Source organism: Podarcis filfolensis (genome assembly GCF_964270895.1).
Source record: "Podarcis filfolensis genome assembly, chromosome: 8".
NCBI classification, from domain to species: Eukaryota; Metazoa; Chordata; class Lepidosauria; order Squamata; family Lacertidae; genus Podarcis; species Podarcis filfolensis.
This window is the reverse complement of record NC_139611.1, coordinates 70,896,926-70,907,949: the sequence shown is the minus strand read 5'-3', so window position 1 is coordinate 70,907,949 and position 11,024 is coordinate 70,896,926. Positions and strand designations below refer to the sequence as shown.

The following is an 11,024-nucleotide window of genomic DNA, read 5'->3' as shown; positions in this document are numbered from 1 at the left end:
TTAGGATGCTTTGATTTTTAGGGAAAGCATTAGCAGCAGGGCCTCCATTAAGGACCTAGACCAGCATGGGGATATACAGAAGGGGACCCAGGTAGGGGTTCCACCAGGGACCCCTGACCGTTAGGTCCAGTCGTGGACGACTCTGGGGTTGCGGCACTCATCTCGCTTTATTGGCTGAGGGAGCCAGCATACAGCTTCCGGGTCATGTGGCCAGCATGACTAAGCCGCTTCTGGCGAACCACTTTACCTTCCCGCCGGAGCGGTACCTATTTATCTACTTGCACTTTGACGTGCTTTCAAACTGCTAGGTTGGCAGGAGCAGGGACCGAGCAACAGGAGCTCACCCCGTCAACGGGATTTGAATCACCAACCTTCTGATCGGCAAGCCCTGGGCTCTGTGGTTTAGACCACAGCACCACCCGCTTCCCACCAGACCTGGAGCCAGCCCTATTTTCCCTCCCTTCCATCCTAGCAATCAAGAGGCTTTCCTGCGGTGGGATCAGATTCTCCATACGGGTCAATTGTCAGCAACTGCTACTACTAACTCAGTATGCAAAAATGTGAAATGCGAAAACTTTGCAGAGAGGCTTAGGAAGTTTGGTGGTTCGAGCCCACCCAGGGGCAACAGCTGTGGGCAAGATTCCTGCATTGCACGGGGTTGGACCCTCAATGTCCCTTCCAACTGGACTGTTCTACAAAAAGAGCAACCATAAAAAAAATAAACTAAGCACTGTTAAGTTCATAAATACACTCTTCTCCACCAACCCCATGACTCCCAATCTTACACTGTGTCCTGCTCCTTAAAATACACACGCACAGAACGCAGAGATCAATTCAAAGAAGGGAAGCGGGCAGCCCATTGGCCGAAGCTTGCCGCCCCCGCCCCGCCCCCGGCAAAAAGTCGCCTACAACTCCCAGCATGCAGCGGGCCAGAGGCGGTTTTTCTGCATTCGTGCGAACTGGCATCAGGGAAGGAGCGATTGGCAGAGAGGTGGCTTCTGCTGTTGCTGCTGCGGGTGTTTTGCTGCTTCTTCGCTTGGGGGTGTCCGGGATCGCGCGAGGGCGGGGCGAAGGGGAGCAAGGGCAGAAAGGCCAGCAGCAAAGCAAAAAGCAAAGTCCTTTGGTCCGGAGAATCGGGGACCGGCTTCTGCCCTCTCTCCTGGAGGCAACGCGGTCCAGCGCAGGAGAAGCAGCTCCGAAACGTCAGCTGCAGCAGAACCGAAAGCCTTTCCGGCACCTTGGAGTTCGGGACGAGCCGGGCAGTGCAATGCTGCGCGTGTGTCTACTCGGGAGTAAGCCCCACTGAGTTCAGTAGGGCTTGTTCCCGGGCAAGAGCGCACAGGGCTGGCTGCCTGGCAAAATAAAAAAAAAAGATCCCAGAGATCCCGCTTCATCGATCACGTGAAGGGTCGGTAGAGAAAGAGGAAACTGCTGTAAGGTAAAAAGGTAAAGCTGCTGTAAACACGGAGGCCAGAAATGTGCGCAAGAGGCACAGTCTTGTGGCCCTTCTTTGCAAAATCCCATGCTTGTTAAAGGTACCCATCCTACCTTTAAGGTATTTTCAGTTTGCCTCCTTAGTTCATACAATATATCTTCCCATTTTGAACATTCGGTATCACTTGGTTGTAATGGCTAGAATCCTCTGTATCAAGTGAGACACAGGTTTATTTTTTCTCTTGCAGGGAACTGTGATTCTGGTAAACATGCTGCACACGAAGGTGAAAACGGAAAAGCCAGGTAGGGGGGCTCTGAAAACTGCCACAAAAGTCAGGGGAAAGCAGCAGCGGCCGAAAGGGCAGTGCAGAAGTGACCTCAGCATTGCAGCCCCACAGCACCCACTGGGCACGAGCTTGGGGACAGCCGCTATGGCGAGAGAAGAGATCCTATGTTGTACTGTAAAGTGGAGGGGGTGGGTAAATGCTTTCTGCCAGAATAATGATTTTCTTACCTGCGGACCTTCCCCAGATCTAGAGACGGCCAATGCTCGAAACCGCCTCGATGCTGTGCTGCAATGCCTACTGGAGAAGTCTGAGGTTGATCGGTAAGTATTGCCAGGTTCTTTTGGGTTCAGGAGTAGGCAATATGTATGCTTGCAATTTCTTATCTACCGTCGCCTAGAAGAAGAGGCCTTAGATTCCTTGTGGCGTGCTTTGTGACTAGCTCCTTCTCCTGCAAGGAGTACAGTGATACCTCAGGTTAAGTACTTAATTCGTTCCGGAGGTCCGTTCTTAACCTGAACCTGTTCTTAACCTGAAGCACCACTTTAGGGGCCTCCTGCTGTTGCTGCGCCGCCGCTGCATGATTTCTGTTCTCATCCTGAAGCAAAGTTCTTAACCCGAGGTAATATTTCTGGGTTAGCGGAGTCTGTAAGCTGAAGCGTATGTAACCCGAGGTACCACTGTAGTTGCTCCAAGAGGTGGGTCCTCAAGTGAGATGCCAGTTTTCCTCCCCGGACACGGCTGCTGACATCCTGTTCCCCTTTTTCCTGACTCATCTCCGCAGGGAGCAGATGGAAGAGGACTCTGGGAAGACTCCCTCAGATGTACTCAGCAAGTAAGACACTCAAGCATCCCCTAGTTGCCTTCGCTTGCCCTTGATCGCTGTGCCATGCCATAAAATCTTTAGGTGGGGAGGAGGCTGTTGCCAAGGGCCAGCTCCTAGATAGCTATAATAATATTGTAGCTATGTCTGCCAGCCAGGGAAAACTGGAGTGGGTGGAGGAGATTCCTGTATTGAAGTAGATGACCTTCAACACTAAAATTCTTTGATCCTGTGGTCCTGCCACTTTGGAACTAAGAATTGCCCTTCTAGATCAGACCAAGGTCCATTTTGTCTAGTATCCTGTTTCCGGGATCTTGGGCAGCAAACAACACCATTCCCTTTATTTCTGATTGTTGGCCTGAAGGTGCCAGAGTTGCCAGAATGGTACCACCCATGCACAAAAGTTAGACCTCTAGGCTTGCAGAAGTAAAATATATTTTAAAAACTCCTGTGGCAGTGCAGAATGGTAATCACCAAAGCTCATTGTTTATTCCCAGCAGTTTAGGGTTGGGTGGATGAGACTGATATTGTAGCCCTACTTACCTGGGAGTAAGCCCCATTGAATTCAGTAAATCCCCTATGACTGCACATACTTCCTGTGTTACACCGAATGTGAACAGGTGGGCAAGACTCTTGCCCAGGCATATGTTGAAACTGAGTAAAGGAAAGATTTCTCCTTTTCCCCCCCTTAGAAGCCCACCTCTGTTGAGAATCATGCGTTTAGACAGTTGGCTTTTGTTTCCCGCTTCTTCTCTGGGTTTCTTTCCTTTCTTTTCTCTCCAAAGTGTCTAGGACAGGGGTCAGCAACCTTTTTCAGCCATGGGCTGGTCCATCGTCCCTCAGACCATCTGGTGGGCCAGACTATATTTTGAATAAAAAATATGTACGAATTCCTATGCCCCACAAATAACCCAGAGATGCATTTTAAATAAAAGCACACATTCTACTCATGTAAAAACACCAGGCAGGCCCCACAAATAACCCAGAGATGCATTTTAAATAAAAGGACACATTCTACTCCTGTAAAAACATGCTGATTCCCAGACTGTCTGCAGGCTGGATTGAGAAGGCGATTGGGCCGCATCCGGCCCCCGGGCCTTAGGTTGCCTACCCCTGGTCTAGGAGAATGGAAGGAACCTGTGAAAATGAGCCCCACAGCTTTGCCCTAAATATCCTAATATGTTAGGGATATAACAATTTGCAGAAAATAAACAAACCTAGCTACTAGGTTTTGTGTGTCTGTATTTGCAAAGAGGGCTAATAGAAAAGATCTTAATTTGTAAAGTTGCCGTGGGATATTTATTTTTATATAAGGGCTTTAAAAATGGTCCCGACTTCTACTGAAACTCATGGGAGAGGAGTGTTCTTGGGGGCCCCCAAACCCTAAGAATGGTTAATCCTCTCCTGGGACCAGCTATCCTGGGGAGTAGGTTTTTCCCCCCTTTTTCTTCTTGCTGGTGAAGCTATTGCGTTCTGGGCAATTCCTAAATCCTCTTGCTTTGCGGTTTCAGGGACTCTTCTCCTACTGCCACAGGAAAGAGGTATGGTTCTTTACAGCGTCTTTCCCACCTGTTGATAACAATAGCATGGGAGATTTCAGATTTCGCCATTCTTAGCTCAGTTGGTAGAGCACGAGACTCTTAGTCTCAGGGTCGTGGGTTTGAGCCCCACACTGGGCAAAATATTCCTGCGTTGCAAGGGGTTGGACTAGATGACCATCGTGGTCCCTTCTTACAATTCTGCGAGTCTGTTATTCCACTGTACTCATTCACCGGAAAATGGCATTTAGGCAGTGTGGATTGGCCAGTTGATGCTCCTGAACTGGATTTCAAATGAGCAAGTTAAGTAAGCCTATCACTCAAAATACACCTCCTGGAGGTTCTCTAGCACAGGTCTCTCATGCTTGAAACTATTGCTGCTGCAAACATCGCACTGTTGGTTGTATCCTGTGTTAGTCCTACTCAGTAGATCCGTTGCCATTAATGGACATGACTAACTTAGGTCCATTAAGTTCAGTGGATCCTACTCTGAGCAAAACTGAATTAGCCCTGTGTTACTTCATGGGCTCGCACATTTTGGTTGTCTTTGTTGGCCAGCTGTTGCTTGTATTTGCCACCAACACCATCCACTGACATGCAGGGGGAACTTGAGGAAAGGTTGGGATCTTGTGCCTGAGCACACACTGAGACTGAGAAGCAGTGCACGTCCCTCCAGGTGTTGCTGAATGAACTACAGCTCCCAAAAAGCATGGCCAATGGCCTGGGATGATAAGAGTTGTAATTCAGCAACACCTGGAGGGCCAAATATTCCGGCTTTTAAGGCTTGCGCTACGCAGCATTCCCATCAGATTTTGTGTTTTTTATATTGTAATTTTATGCTGTCAACTGTGCAGTATACAAATTTTATAAATAATAGTAATAATAATAATAATAATCAGCCAGGGTTAGCGGCTTTTGGTTTTGGTTGCACAAGCGATGCTGTGGCTTGCCCCCAGGGCTTGGAAAGTGCCTCCAGGCCTTTCTGACACTTGTGCAGCGAGTCGGCTAGCTGCGCAGTTTCTAAACTGTGGCGTTGCTCTCAGGCCGTCCAGCCGGTTCTCTCACCACCGCCGCAAGAAGAGGAAAGAGACGGACGATGGATTGACGGAGGGTGGGCAGCAGAAACAGAGTGAGTAGAAACATTGGGCTGCTCCAGCAAGACTCCTCCGAAAGATGTGGTTGATCTCAGAGTTGGCCGAACCAGGATGTGGGTGGAGCCTATCCCCTCCTTGAAGCTGGCAATCCTTGAAGCCAGTGCAGGCCAGCTTATCCAAGCAAATGGGGCACTGCCCCATCAACCTCATTCTGCCCTTAGCCATTCCCTGCCTCCTTCCTTACAACTGGTAAGGTCATGGCTTTGTGTGTCATTGGCTCTGGCTCCACCTATTGTTACCAACACTGGCAATAATAATAATAATAATAATAATAATAATAAATGGACATGTCTTTAAGTTAACATCTTACATTAAAAACCTGACAATACCAAATTATCGAAGGTTTTTCACCAAAGCCAGACTAAACGTCTTTCCTTCTGCAGTGTTGGATGGCAGGTTGAGAGGAGTTCCCTACCAGGACAGACTTTGCTCGTGTGCTCAAGGCATTGATTCCCTAAAACATATTTTGCTGCACTGTGCGAAATATGAGCAAGCCAGGGCTGAACTGATACTACCCTTGCTGGTACCTTTCCCGGGAAAATCAGAGGCTCACTAGGTCAGGTTCCTATTGGAAGACCGGACAAACACTAGAACATTAGCAGTGGCGAAGTTTTTAATCAGTGGTTGCAAGAACCAATGATCCATATTTTGAAGTCTGAACAAAATGCTTGTTTAACCTGGAGGTAGGCTGTCTGAATTGTGCATTGCTTTGTAATGATTTGTTGGGTCTCTGGACCGTAATAAAGATTGATTGATAATAAATGGAGCCCTTAGTGGCTTCCGTGTAACCCCAAGAACTGGATGGCATTTTTAAAGGGCTGCTTTGCAGAGCTGTGTCTTGCTGCCTTGTCCCCCGCAGACACCTATGTCATCAAGCTGTTTGACCGGAGCGTCGACCTGGCTCAGTTCTCCGAGAGCACCCCGCTGTACCCCATCTGTCGGGCCTGGATGCGGAACAGCCCCATGGTCCGGGAGCAGGAGCGATCTCCCAGCCCGAATCTGCCTGTCCTACTGGAGGATGAGGAGGTACTAAATAAGAGGCCCTCGCTTAGGAAAGGGTGCGGCAGGGCCAGTCCTCTCATTGGGCAGAGTGAGCCCTTTGCCACAGGTGGCAGACAAGGGGGAGGTAGCAGACTGGTATTCCTCCCCCCATCCGCTGCTGCCGCCATCTTGTTTCAGTGTGGCAGGGCCTGGCAAAGGTGGCCCAGAAAACTCTTACAGCTTACTATTACCTCAAGGGATCTAGGAATGCCTGTGCTACTACCACCTAATCCAACATCAAAAAATATTACCACAAAACTTCAGAGGGGAAGGGTTGGCTGTGGTCGGTCTGCACTGACATTGGGCAGAATTCTACCCGGCTGCCATGAAAACAAAGCTCACTCTTTTTGATTAATACTCTTTTGTGTGTACTGGCCAGGTTCAACATGTTAGGCCGCACCTTGGCTCAGCAAGACCACACAAATTTGCAGGCCTCCCAGAGAGGAGCTCACAGCCGCTTTGCTTCTGAGTTTTAAATAACCAATAATTTGCTGCCACCTTACTCTGCCCAATGATGAGGCCAGCCCTGCAGTGTGGCATAGTGGTTAGAGGTTTGGGCTTGGCTCCTGGCTCAGAGATGGAAAGAAGATAAAGTTCCAGCCAGAGAGGAATGGCTGATGAAGGTGATGGACTATGCCGAAATGGCGAAACTGACTGGGAAAATCAGAAACCAGGAAGAGAAGAATTTTAAGAAGGAATGGGAAAAATTTATAATGTACTTAAGAGAACACTGTAGACAACTAAAAACTTTGGCAGGATTTGAGTGGTGCTTATAATGTACGAGAAACTATGGGAAAATAGATTATTATTCTTTTAACAAATTAGAGAAAATAAGATAAGCACATGAAGGGGGGAAAAGATTGACAGTGGTAACAATGGAAGGGCAGAGGGAAGTCAAGAGATTCAGAGGAGTCTAAATGAGGAGGTGAAAGATGTGTTTGAATTTAAATTTGTTATGTAAAACTTAATAAAAATATTTTTTAATAAAGAGGTTTGGAGTTGGACCTCAGAGACCAGGCTCAAATCCCTACTCAGCCCCCCACAGCACACAATCGTTGCCTAACCTACCTCCCAGATTACATTGTGATCATGAAATTGGAACATTCCCATGTATACTGCCTCAAGCTGGGAAACGGGTGGTGTATAAACATAGGAAATGAATGGGGGGGGCGGACTTCTCAGCGTGGCAAGTCCACAGTCGAAGAGATACTGAACCTGTGCCTCTCTTCTTTCCCTGTGCTTTTGATCCTAGGGCGCCGAAGGTCTGAATGGGAAGAGCCAGGATGTGTACAAGCTGCCGCCTCCTGCTCCCTGCCACACAAATGCCGCAGGGGAACCAGTAAACCTGCGTATCCCATCCCCGCTAGAGCCCGAAGACAAGGCGAAAGTAGCTGCTGACACGGTCAGAGCACCCCGAAGTAGGGAGGTGGGGGAGAAGGGAGAAAAGGAGTGTGGGAGCTCTGCTGATTTGAAGCAATTTATATTCAGGGACGTGGGTGGCGCTGTGGGTTAAACCACAGAGCCTAGGACTTGCCAATCAGAAGGTCGGCGGTTCGAATCCCCGTGATGGGGTGAGCTCCCGTTGCTCGGTCCCTGCTCCTGCCAACCTAGCAGTTCAAAAGCACGTCAAAGTGCAAGTAGTTAAATAGGTACCGCTCCAGCAGGAAGGTAAACGGCGTTTCCGTGCGCTGCTCTGGTTTGCCAGAAGCAGCTTAGTCATGCTGGCCACATGACCCGGAAGCTGTACGCCGGCTCCCTCAGCCAATAAAGCGAGAGGAGCGCCACAACCCCAGAGTCGGCCACGACTGGACCTAATGGTCAGTGGTCCCTTTACCTTTACCTATATTTATATTCAGTTCTTTTTTTCTGGGGGGACACAGGGGACGCATACCCCTAAACATTTTGTGAATCTAAGTTTGGCCTCTTTGAGGGGCAGTATTTCAATATGAGTAGGAAAATGAGAGTACCCCTAAACATTTTTTTTAGGGGGAAAAGCACTGTTTATATCTTGCTCTTCCTTCTGCAGGAGCCAAGAGCAGCAAACACATCCACAATAAAACAGTTTAAAAACATTCTAAAAACATTTGAAGGATCCAGTGAACTGTAGTGCTGAGAGCTGTCAGGAAACCCCAGTGGCGTAGCGTGGGGGGTGCAGGGGGGGCGGGCCGCACCGGGCGCAACATCTGGGGTTAGGGCAAATCCATGGGTTAGGGGGCGCAAATCCACGGGTTAGGGGGCGCAAATCCACGGGTTAGGGGGCGCAAATTACTTGCCTTGCCCCGGGTGCTGACAACCCACGCTACGCCACTGGGAAACCCCATTCCCCTCACAGAGCTGCAATTTCCAGGAAGAGGGTCTGACTGTGAAACCGCTTTGTGAATTGTAGCTCTGAGAGGGGAATTGGGAGAGGGGTCTCCTGACACCTCCCAGCATTAAATCACAGTTCCCAGGACTCTTTGGGGGGAAGGCGTGACTGTTTAAAGTGGCATGATACTGCTTTAAACGAATTGTGCAGATGGGGGCCTCAGCCTCACCTGCTGCAGAGTTAAAATCCGTGGCCAGGCTAGCCAGCCGCGAACTGCAATTCACCACAGCGTTCCCTCGGTTTCTGGAATACCTGGGGAAATTTGTAAGAGCTTGCAGTTTGCTCTAAGCAATATTGAGTGCTGTTGGGTTTTATTATTGAGACTGGGGACTGAACTCTTCTTTCTCCTTATTGTTGCACTAGTATGACATCTCAAAGTTGCAAGCTTCTTTTGAGCTATGTGGGAAAGCTGAGTATAAATAACTACAAAGGCTGAACAACCATCAACTAATGGTTACTGAACTAGAATTTTCTGGCAAGTTTGATTCTATTCACTAGGGGCTCTGTCAAGACCAGGGATTTCCCGCTGTTCACATTCTCTCTCTTCCCCTCCACCTTTTTTTTAACGTGTGTAGATAGAGTTGTCAACTGAGGGTGGCATTTTATCTGAAGTGGACAGCAGCCAATAAACATATAGGAAGCCTTATACCAACCAAAACATTGATCTCTGAAGCTTAGTATTGTCTGCTACTGGTGGCAGCTGCACTCGCATAAATACACAAATTTTACACGTGCAAATATTGAATGTATAGGCCATTTTAAACATTTTCTTTTAACAGGTAAAGATAATTATTTAAGGTCAATGGACTCTCAGCATGTTGACTGTGATTTCCGCAAGAAAATATATCTCTGCATTTTTATTTTCTCCAACTAAGGGGGTTACTGCATCTTCATTTCATTTGCTTCTTGGCCTTTGGATAGCTTTTGAGTCGATTGGGTTATTCTGCTTGCCAGGCCGCTGTGTCAGCCCTTCAGGGCTTTAGGCCAAGCAGAGTGCTGACGAAATCCCTTCTCTCTCGCTCTCCCCCCAACTCCAGGCTTCTGATGCCGTACCATCAATGTCCTCCCTCATCTACAAGAACATGGAGCGGTGGAAGAAGATCAGGCAAAGGTAGGATGCTCTGCTCTGGAAACAAGGAGGAGGAGGGCATGAGTCAGAGAACCTTTTGCAGCGGAGGCCGGTCCATTAAGGCAAATTGGGGCAATGCCCCACAAACAGCGCCAGATTCATTTATGACCATTGTCCTTTATTAAATGTGTTTAGCTCCCTTCCTTGGTAGATCTCGGGGTGGTTCGCGAGCATAAAAATACTAGATAAAAGCTCAAAATACATAATAAAAACAGGAATGAAATAAACCCATAACCGCCCCTCCCCAGCATGCCCACAAACACTTTTTCAGTGATTTAGGATGTTAGCCAAAGGCCTAGTTGAAGAGGAATGTTTTTGCCTGGCACCTAAAGGTGAATAATGGTGCCAGGCAATTTAGGGTGGTGCAAGCTGGTCTCCCACACAGGGCACCAAGCTGAAGGGATGCCAAACAACAACAACACCTACATATGGGTATATAAAAAAATCAACTGTACCAAAATGAATTATTCTGAAAATCAGAAATGGGGAGGGGGATTTTGTCCTCCCTCAGGGCACCATATTACCAAAGTCTGCCCTCAGCCCAGCCCCTTACCTGCCTCCCTCCTTACCTGCGGCCAGTCAAGGGAGCGTCCCTGGCTTCCTCTCCTTTGATTCCTGTAGAGCAGAAGAGCTTTCCAAACTCTGTGTCATGACACGTTAGTGCTTCAGTTGCCATGTGTAGGCGTGCTTGTGTGAATGCTCTTATAAGGGGTTAGTTTAACCTCCAGCTTGCTAGTAAAACTGAATTACCATGTCGTGAAACGACGCATGTCTAAAAAGTGTGTCGCTGACATGAGAAGTTTGAGAAGCTCTGCCGTAGAGCTTAGCAGGGAGGAAGTCGGAGACGAAACTAGAACTAGGTAGCTCCGCCCACCATAAGACTCTAGCACCACCTACCATTGGTCTCCCCGCCTTACACCCTACCAGCCTCAAGGGGCACCAGCGACCGCTGTTTGTGGGGATCGTGGGAAACAACTGATCTGAGAGAGCCATGGGTACAAAGAGATGTACAGGGCTGTGTGGCTGACTTGTGGCCTCCGCTATTCACAGGTGGAAAGAGGGATCACACAAGAACCAGCTGCGATACTCGGAGAGCATGAAGATTCTGAAGGAGATGTACGAGCGGCAGTGAGGGACACACCTGACCATGGCCAACAACCTTTTGTAAATCTCCCCTTCCCTGGAGTCCTTTGCCTTGGCATTAACTGGCTTCAGTTTTATGGAACAATAAACACAGTATTTGGAATAGGTCCACA

The 11,024-nt window shown here is 48.5% G+C and overlaps 1 protein-coding gene across 6 annotated transcripts; it reads left to right on the top strand.

The window, feature by feature from the left end:
• Positions 1 to 904: 904 nt before the first annotated feature.
• On the top strand, positions 905 to 11,024 carry LIN37 (lin-37 DREAM MuvB core complex component). Of its 6 annotated transcripts, none has more exons than XM_083627876.1 (10): positions 905 to 991; positions 1,683 to 1,737; positions 1,966 to 2,041; positions 2,503 to 2,553; positions 4,053 to 4,082; positions 5,123 to 5,208; positions 6,093 to 6,259; positions 7,527 to 7,676; positions 9,677 to 9,750; positions 10,819 to 11,024. In XM_083627876.1, exons 1-10 carry the CDS (start codon positions 920 to 922, stop codon positions 10,898 to 10,900), a joined length of 843 nt encoding a protein of 280 aa, XP_083484002.1. In that variant the 5' UTR covers positions 905 to 919; the 3' UTR covers positions 10,901 to 11,024. The 6 variants fall into 6 exon arrangements, with proteins under 6 accessions (XP_083484002.1, XP_083484003.1, XP_083484005.1 ...); XM_083627879.1 differs by having other exon boundaries at positions 932 to 1,446; XM_083627880.1 differs by having other exon boundaries at positions 940 to 1,438.